General features: G+C 36.5%; 1 protein-coding gene across 1 annotated transcript in view; it reads right to left on the bottom strand.

The window, feature by feature from the left end:
• Positions 1–2,107: 2,107 nt before the first annotated feature.
• The window catches only part of LOC146003071 (uncharacterized), a 300,614-nt gene continuing 292,990 nt past the window's right edge, over positions 2,108–9,731 (bottom strand). Inside the window, exon 5 of the mRNA XM_083141240.1 lies at positions 2,108–3,168. Coding sequence (XP_082997366.1) covers positions 2,742–3,168 — 427 coding nt within the window. The 3' untranslated portion in view covers positions 2,108–2,741. The remainder of the gene's footprint in view (positions 3,169–9,731) is intronic.

The raw sequence follows: 9,731 nt of genomic DNA, 5'->3' as shown, positions 1-9,731 counted from the left end.
GGTGCTGCCTCTAGCGGCAGACTCGGTACAAGCGGGCTGGGCGTAAAACCTTGCAGTGCTTCAGAGTCCCTTCTATCGACTGGAACGGAACGGCAACAACTCTTTGGCTCTACTTAGCCGGCGAGAGACGTACCTAGCATGTTGCCTTGGTGGACGGAAGCCTTCCTTGTGTGTCACTCGTGAAATGGGCCACTACTAAGAGAATAAGGACAATAATCGGAGTGCGGCATTACATGGCTATTGAGGCTGAACACTGTTGGTTTAGGTACGTAAAACTCTCTGCTGTGCTATAGGGACTTAATAACATCGTGCCAACGTTCCACGTCCCCCCCTTTTATCACACATAAGGTGCCGTACAAAAAAACCTTTTTTTTTTGTACTCTTCTTCACCATCCCCCTTGTTTGTGTCACCTTTTTGGGTGCAGTGAATGTACTAAGTGAAGTAAAAAGGAAAACTATTGACCAAATTAGCGAGAACTGTATTGCATAACTTTTGCTTCGTCATGGATTCAAAATACTATTTCGGTCGCTAAAGATTTATTGCGCACGTAAATGATCTCTTAACAAGTGTACTTCCCTTTTGGGTTGACGAACGTATTAATCGCATTTCGTCGATCTTGTAATGTAATTCTTCGACCCACGTTTGACGTTTTGGTCTGATGGTCCAAGGTTTTTGGTTAAAGTTGATTACTTGTAAAAAAAAAGGAAAATCTACGAAGCTTCCACCCCTCCATTAATTAATTCGGGACATTGTTCCATTCACACCTTTCCATTTTTAAATGGTAGCATTAAAAGTCGGGAGAATTGGGATAACATTAATGAATGGGAAAAACGGCTATAGTAAAGTAAATCAGTGTGACAATATAAAGGAAGACTTGCAGTGTATTTAATGCGTCTAGAAGATAGTTGGGAAGTATTGTCTAATTGTCTAATGCTTATTGTTTAATTGGGTCAGGTTAAAGACACGTACGCGTACTTGTTACGTATTGTTAATGGTGCTTGATTAACTGTTATAAATTTAAATATACACGCAGGACGTGTTAGGAATTTTTGACGTGGACGCACGTCCTGTTTGTGAATTTGCAATTTGACTTATACCGACCTTGTTAATGTTGGACTCTTTTATGAGTTGTTTGTTGTTTACGAAATATATGATCATTGAGTAATGCATTTTTGTGTTGATAATTGACAAACATAAGTTCCAGTTTACATTACCTTGAATCTATAGTAAGTAAGTCAATATATATATATATGGAACACACGTTACGAGGTAATTATAATTTGAAGTCAAAAGTACCATTTGATAATCGTATACATATACAATAAGGAGGGTGAATAAGATAGGAATTTACGAAGACAAACTAACGCAATGGAGAAGGCACAGCGTGTTATTCATTGCTGGACCCTTTGACTTTATACGTACATTTATATATATATATATTGTGGGTATATTTTCTTACAGGGCTTTGTCTCGCGCTTCTCTTCGATTTTGCTTGTTGACTCCTGCATTGTCGTGCGAGAAGTGCGACACAAATTGTAATTTGTGATATATATATAGTGTGGGTCTTCAACCTTATCTTCAAGTTGCGATTGCCGCGCAGCCGCTTCCAGATTAAATATCGCGTGCAATCACAACTTGACCCCACTATATCATTACAGAGTTTGGCAAATAATATTTTTTTGTCTCTGATTTCAGAGTGTTGTACTTTGTACTTTGCATCCTCCTTTCCCGTGGAATTTTCCTATGCAAGTCGGAGCATTCCAGGAGACGGAGGAAACCGGATTTCCAGTACACCAGGAATCAAACGTTCTGCACCCTCATCTCTAGCCATCTACATTCCCCTGCCCGGAGGAACCTTGTTGTGGTGGGAAACCATATCAAGGTTCATTTGCATATACAGAATAGTAAATGAAATATATACATACAAACAAATTAAAAATATTTTCATATTCTCACAGTGCGGCAACCTACCAAACGCGGTCATTTTACACAGGTATCCAGTAATCCCATTTGTTACCTAATAATTTACAAAAATATTGAATATTGAACGATCCAAGGCATTTAAAAGTACATTCAAAGATTAGTGATGTTAAACATTGTCAGGAATTAAATAATTTCATATAGTAAATTTAGTTTGTATACATTACGTAAAAAAATAATATATATATTATTTGGAGTTTAATATAGAAATTTGTGATGAGTGTTCTATCTGGCCACACATCTGAGTTGAATATTTGATCAAAATCCTCCTGTTTTGTACTTACATAACTTTTAGAATAAGTAACATATTTTGTCTTAAGTTTAACACACCTTACAATTTTAATAGTTACTTGTTTCTCAAGATACCCCTGAATATCATTAACTGCTAGAGATGGGTCAAATTTAGATGCAAGAAGAGCTTTCGTTGGTGTCTCTTTATACTTAATCTTTAAATTAGCCGACACATTATTTCTAATTTTCACGGTATTTTCTACATTTTTTCATAAAAACATCTCCATTTTTGTCCTTACTTAATTAGACTTTTACACTAGGTTTAGTATGTACATTATGTTTCACACCTCCATAACCTTCATCTAGCTTCTCTTGCACTGTTCTGGATCTCTCAGTTGTTGTTTTCTCTTGGGTTTCATGAACACTACTACTCTCCGGACATGGCCTTTCAGTTGAGTTTGTCTTTTGCACCCGATTGTTTTTTTAAGACATCTGCAAATTCTAATATTAATACTAATATTGATTAATACTAATCATCATCCTCGGTTAAATCTATTACATTGGTATTTTCATTTGCTGTGTGGTCTCTCCTCTCGTGTCTTATTAGACTTTGTTGGTGCATGTAAGTTTTACCGCACTTCTCGCACTCAAAGTTTGGATTATTCCGTCTGGGGTGGCAAATATGTGTGTTTACGTCGGCCTTGAACAAGAGTTTTCTGTCACAAACTTTACAGAAATTTCCTCTGACTTCCTTGACTTTATGCTTTAGAAGATGCCCTTTCAATGTTTTGTTGCTGTTGAATGTTCCACATCCATAAGGACATTTGATTGAACCATATGCTTCGGAAATCATTTCAATCGGAAAATCTTCCCCATTTTTTAGATTTTCTTTTATTGATCTTTGTAGATTTATGATACCAGATTTGATTTCTACTACATCATGGTTTTCCAAATCCCTGTAAATGATGAAAAGAGAATGTCATAAACTTCCATTAGAGGGAATTGTGTAATAAACATAGGGGAACGTGAGGAAAGACGGGGTAAACTTAATGTTTAACTACTAAATATTAACAAACAGAAAAAAAGGAGGGAACCTCCAAGGTAAGCCCTCCACCGCCCACTTACATTCGAGGGTATGCACTTATGTCCTGGTGCCTTTAAAAGAACTAGGACTTCAGTAGTTTGATTTTAATAGGTTCAGCGCCTCTTTATTTTTATATTTATTTATTATTTATAACATACAAATATATATAATATGCAAACAAACAAAACATATATAATATAAAGATGAAGGAAGTGCAAAGTGTAGACCCATTCTGGTGCCCAGAACAGACCTTAAGTGTGAGTTGATTAGTCTTAATATATTGAGAATATAATAAAGATGAGTGTCTATAGATTGTTATTGTAATTACGCTTATATTTGAATTTAATGATATTTTAGTTCTTGGTTATCCATTTATTGATAAGTATTCTGGGGTCCAGAACGGTTGTTTAGATCCAGGGGCGGCGCCAGGATTTATCATCTAGAGGTGCTGACGGGGTGCGGAATGAAATTTAGGGGGTGCGACGTTGAAAATAAAGAAAACATGAAATATGCATGCATGTTTTAGTCCCTAAATAAATATCAATCAACTTTTAGTAGACATCTATGATGATATGCTTATGAAACAAGAATACTAGCAACTTGCTTCATTTTTGCCTGATTTAAGCACAACAACGACATTTGGAAATTTGAAAAAAGCAGCTTGTTCAAGGGAGGCCAATGACATATTTGGACGACTGGAGGAATTTTTCCATGGAGAGGCAAGCAAGGCAATGCATTTTTCCACGGAGATGGGAATAGTGTTGCTTACTCCCTCTAAAAGAAATCCTTCAATTTGAAGTTACAATGTTCCTGCAACGCTCTTTGTTATAACAATTAACATAAATAACCGTGACTGAAATGTACAATTTTAGATTGACATCCATTGTTTTAAGTGCACCTTATGCACATATAGGCTAATCGAGACTTGACCTACAGTTTAAAGTGGGATCCGAACAACTATGTGCCTCCACCGGGTATTGAACCCGGGATCCCTTGATTACAAGGCACAACCAATTGAGGTACAAAATTCAGTTATGAATCAAATGTCAAATACATTGTATAGGTAACAAGTGCTGAGTGTTCAATTTGTGTGCGTTGGATAAAATAAATAAATCGCTACTATGCAATGTAACCCCAAGTTCTAACTAACTAACTAACTCTCTAGCCTTCTTAAACCCGAAGGTGCATGGCTGCAGCAACACAGGCCTTCCATCTTTCCCAATCTTGAGCAAGATCTATATACTCTTTTCCATCCCTACCGATTTCCCTTAGGTCAATCTCAACGTTGTCCCTCCATCTTCGTCTTGGCCTTCCTACAGGTCTCTTACCATCACGTTTCCCAACAAGAATCCTGTAAACTCCTCTTTCCTCTCCCATTCGTGCCACATGGCCTGCCCACCTAAGTCTTCTAGATTTAATTATTCTAATAATATCTGGACATGAATACAAATTATGTAGTTCTAAATTATGTAACCTTCTCCACTCACCTGTCTCCTCATCCCTTTTAGGTCCAAATATTTTCCTAAGGATCTTATTTTCAAATACTCTCAATTTATGTTCCTCTTTCAATGTAAGGGACCAAGTTTCACATCCATATAATACTACAGGCAAAATTACTGTTTTGTATATTTTAACTTTTAGTTTTTTTTAGATATTAAACGAGAAGACAAAAGTTTATGAAGGGAGAAGTAACATGCATTTCCTGAATTAAGCCTACTTTTTATTTTCTCTTTAATATAATTTTCATTTGTTAATATTACTCCTAAGTATTTGAATTTGGAAACTGGTTCAAACGAGTTGTTATCAATAATTAGATTTTGATTATTACCTAACACTTGGTTTCGGCCTGTAAACCCCAAGTTCTGCAATTTGAAAAATAAAATATCAAAATACATACACTTTTTTCTTGGACTGCTTCACTTTTTTGCAAATGTTCCATTGCTTTGGTACCCCTCTTTTCTAATGCGTTCCTTTTCATAATACCACAGACTAAGAAGTATGTTATAATAAATAGCCTCTTCGTGAACAGTCTTTGAAAAAGTCTGTAATGGTATGTTTACTAGAACAAATAGACCGAATTAACAAGGAAACAGCCATCACGATACAACTCGTGATAAATAATTTCCCGATAACAGCCTGATGATACAGGGTGTCCCACGAACGGCGCAACTGGGAATTAAGAGTGGCGTTACTTTGTAACCGAAACCTGTACATCAACAGTGTTGCCACTGTACCTCATAATTATTTTAAAACAACCATTTGGATCGGTACGCCTATACGAGGCATTTCAGGATTGGCTATACGCGAAAACGATCGGTTTTCTTCTCCGAACTATAGATGGCGAAATAGTCCACCTACCCAAGGTGGAAATTGACGTCCAAATTTCCGTACGAATGTTTGACATGGAATGTTCCATGCTTTGTGGAAAAATAAATTTACACTTTCACTTACATTTGGCAACACTGCATGAACAACACTGCACCCCGTTTGTTGTTTCTATGTTTAAAAGTATCTACTTGGACAGGGCTAACATTTGGTGTATGACTTATGTATGTACAGGTTTCGGTTACAAAGTAACGCCACTCTTAATTCCCAGTTGCGCCGTTCGTGGGACACCCTGTACTTGAAGGCAACTGACATTTTTGTTCCAATGCGACTTGAAAAAAAGATGAAGAAGGAGGCTGCCAACAAAACAGCGTATCAACAGTGTAAAGGAAAACATACAACTAATACTGAGGTTTATACGTACATTTATCGAGAAATACAAACAGATTACTTGAAACACAAGAAGAAGCAATTCTTAACAACAATTCTGAAGATATAAAGACAAGGGTCACTCATCTTTATTGACTGCCGTAGTACAGGAAAATAAATGCGGAATCTCTTTGATTGGAGGATCAATGCTTGCCTGTTGTAAATAATAACAGCAGTCTCACTTCAGTACCTAACATTCGGCCCTCAATATGACAACGACATGACATAATATGACATTGTAAGAGGCAATATCGGTAGAATATAGGTTTTGGATAGGGGGTGCTGAAGAAAATTAAGGGATGCGGAAGCACCGTATCGCGCCCCCCACCTGGCGCCGCCCCTGTTTAGACCCAATGACATGTGGGGAGTTGTGAGGTGAGTGCATATTAGAATGGAAAGGTTGGGATTCGATTTGGCATGGATTCCAGAACAAATATCAATTTATTCCAACCAAAACTGGCCCTAGGGCAGTTGCGGCTCGTGGTCTGGGTCTTTGGTGTGCACCTTGGCCTCGCGTCCAGAAGAAGTGTTATTCCCACTCAACTATTCCTGCCAGTTTCTGCTAATCGCATTTGCAATCCAAGTTATGATGAGACGATAGCAGAGTTATATTTCATTATATTTTTTTAAAAAATAAGATTTATTACAAAATTGAAATACCCTAGTGATTTTTCCAATCGATCACGGGAGAAGATGTGTTGTTTGATCTCTTTCGTGACCTGTAGAAAATTCAGCATTCGACGACCTGACAAAATCCCTCGCAACGCTATACCGATAAACTGCTATGGTTTATAAAGGATAATAATATTGCCAGAATTTTGTGTAATTGCCGTGTTTTAATAATGTATATTATCTTTCTCCAATATAAATATGTCCCATCAGAAACCCAAGTTTAATGCCACATAAACATTTTATCGTACACTTAAGTTAATTACCATTTTTAATGTACATATTCACTTTAGTCATTGTAACGAGGATCTTCGAAACCCTAATCAAATGCAACTAGTTCTTGCCAGCACCTCTACAAGAATTATCTCAAATCAGTAACATAATAGTACAATTTACAGATTCTCGTATGCACTGAATAAAGAGACTGTTCTGTGACAAAAATAAGAGATTAAACTCTGATTTTTTGAAATTTTTGTTGAACTTCCAAATACGAGTCAGAGCTTCTAAATGCACCAATTCCTACGACATTGTGAATGTTTTTAATTCAAAGACCTGACATTTTATAAAACTATTTTTCCAGTACCTGTATCAACGTATTCCACTCATCGCATCTGGCCTTGCATGGTTGAATAGTACGCTCGTCACTACACGCCACAACCTTTCCCCTTCATTTCCTGCCTTCCCCTCATTCGGGTTTCAATGCTTTGCTCAGAACCGCGTGAGGTGAGAGAGATCATCAAAATGATCATGCAATGATCCATGGGTTGTTCTGGAGTCTCGACTCCGTCACACGGATAGGAGTGGAAAGATTGCAACACTACATGACGAAGAGGGAACAGCGCATGTCCGTTACTATGTCACAATTCTTTGTGCGAAGCGAGATCGAAAGCCCTTGATCCAAGCCACAAGAGCCTTTCTGCTTCCTCTACCCACCGTCGAACACAGCGCCATTTCGTTGTGCTGTCAGGTGCAGCTGTGTGCACTTCCCAATTGTGTTCATGCCGCCCATCCGACGCGAGTTACTCAGATAGAAAAGTTGACGTAAGGAAGTAAATGGAAGGTAATGTGGCACGAGAACATTTGGTGTTTTGAAGAAATGGCTTTCAATGAATAAATATAATAAAAATCAATTACATTGCACATTTATTTGTGTGTGCACGTGCGAGTGCGCGAATAGGCAGCAGCCGCTACTGCCCTAGGGAGGGGCAAATAGGGCACTTGCCCAAGACTCCGCGCTTCAGGAAGCCGTGTCAAATAAAAATAATTGTTTGTCTACTGTTTGTTACGAGTTTGTAGAATAGTGGTGTTCCTAATTAAGCAACTAATATGATTTTTCATCATTTCATGCATTACTTTGACATACTTAAAAATATACCACTGAAATCGAAACGAGGCATTATATGAAAGTGGTGTTCAAATATTTCAGCCAAAATGAGTTAGTAAGCACTGTTTGATTAATGTTGAGTGAAAACATGAAGTGAAAATATTTTACGTGAATCAATGTAAACTTACAACAGCATCAAAATGCAATGAAACGCAAAGAAAAGAGTATTATGTTACTGTTGTTATATATGACGAAAAATTAATAGTTTGTTGTGGAACACGCCAGTTTTCTAAACACGAAATTACGTAGTACCAGTGGCGCGTTGGAAATTTAAAAAAAAGTAATAATTGAGAAACTTTTATTAGCATCTCATAATTCTTGGATTTTAACTTTCATGTTCTGTATTATTATGTACTAATACGAAATTTTAATTAATGTACTATTAATTTTCATAGTCCATTATTGTCATTACATAGGACACCCGAACTTCAGACAAAGGGACAAAAATCTCTCATCTTATTTTCGTTATATACGTAATATATAACATTGAATATATAATATATAATATTCATTATATAATATTGAACATTAAAAATGGTAAAACCAGAGTAGTGAATGCGGAGAAAATGCATCATGCCCCACCACCATCTGACCACGAAGCAACATTTTTAGGTTATGCCAGTATAACGCGAAACTCATTGATTGACAATAAAACATCGACTGTTTTGGTAACTCATGAACTAAGATACAACATAGTGACTATTATTAAATAGCATGCACATATGAGTTCAAAGGAACACTTGCAGCTAATATAAAGTGACAATAATTTCAAACAGTGCACGAACTGGGCGCGACTGGCAAAACAACGACATGAAGTTAGCAGTTGTCGAAACTGCTATATTAACGTTTAATGTTCACTTCATGTTTTCACTCAATTATTAAATGAACGGCGTTTAATGACTCTTTTTGACTGAAATTGTCTAACATTACTTTTATGGAATACTTTGTTGAGAATATGATATCAGTAATTTTGTATATTTCAAACTAATGCACGCAGTTAGGAAAAATCACCGTTTTCCAGTATTGCGACTTCTTCTCCTATTTTTTAATAGTACTTTTCCACCTGTTTTTATATTTTTTCAGATTTTAATCCTTACAAACGAAAAATATCTGCACGAAACATCGATTGCTTAATTAAAATCTTCAAACTAACAACTCGTTTAGCGATTTTTCTGAAATGCAACAGAACACCAATCCTCTGAGGTATCTATAAATACAACAATAAATGTAATCTGGATTACAATAGTTATTATGGTTTTAGTGTTACTGGCTGGCTTCCATTTCGCATCATCTTCGTAACCACGCTATTATTTCTTTACAGAGTGTATTTCAATGTAAACACATTATATGTATTGCAGTGCAATTGATGTCCTGAAATTATGATTGAGATCTTAAAATGTTGTCCAGATGGAGATGTAAATATTTAAGTTGAATTTGGAGTGATCGCAAAGTAACGAATATTGGACTTTTGAATGTTGTTGATTGGTCTTGCCTGAATGCAACACCGCTACAATATACCAATATTACAACAAACTGCGAATGTATCAGCTGAAATGATTCAAATATTTGGTAATTATGACAACCAGAAAATATTTGCCTTGGTTCTCACTTTGTTTCTAAACTTCTCT

This window comes from Lepisma saccharinum, chromosome 19 (genome assembly GCF_977018435.1).
Source record: "Lepisma saccharinum chromosome 19, izLepSacc3.1, whole genome shotgun sequence".
Lineage (NCBI taxonomy): Eukaryota > Metazoa > Arthropoda > Insecta > Zygentoma > Lepismatidae > Lepisma > Lepisma saccharinum.
This window is presented reverse-complemented; position numbering and strand designations above follow the sequence as displayed.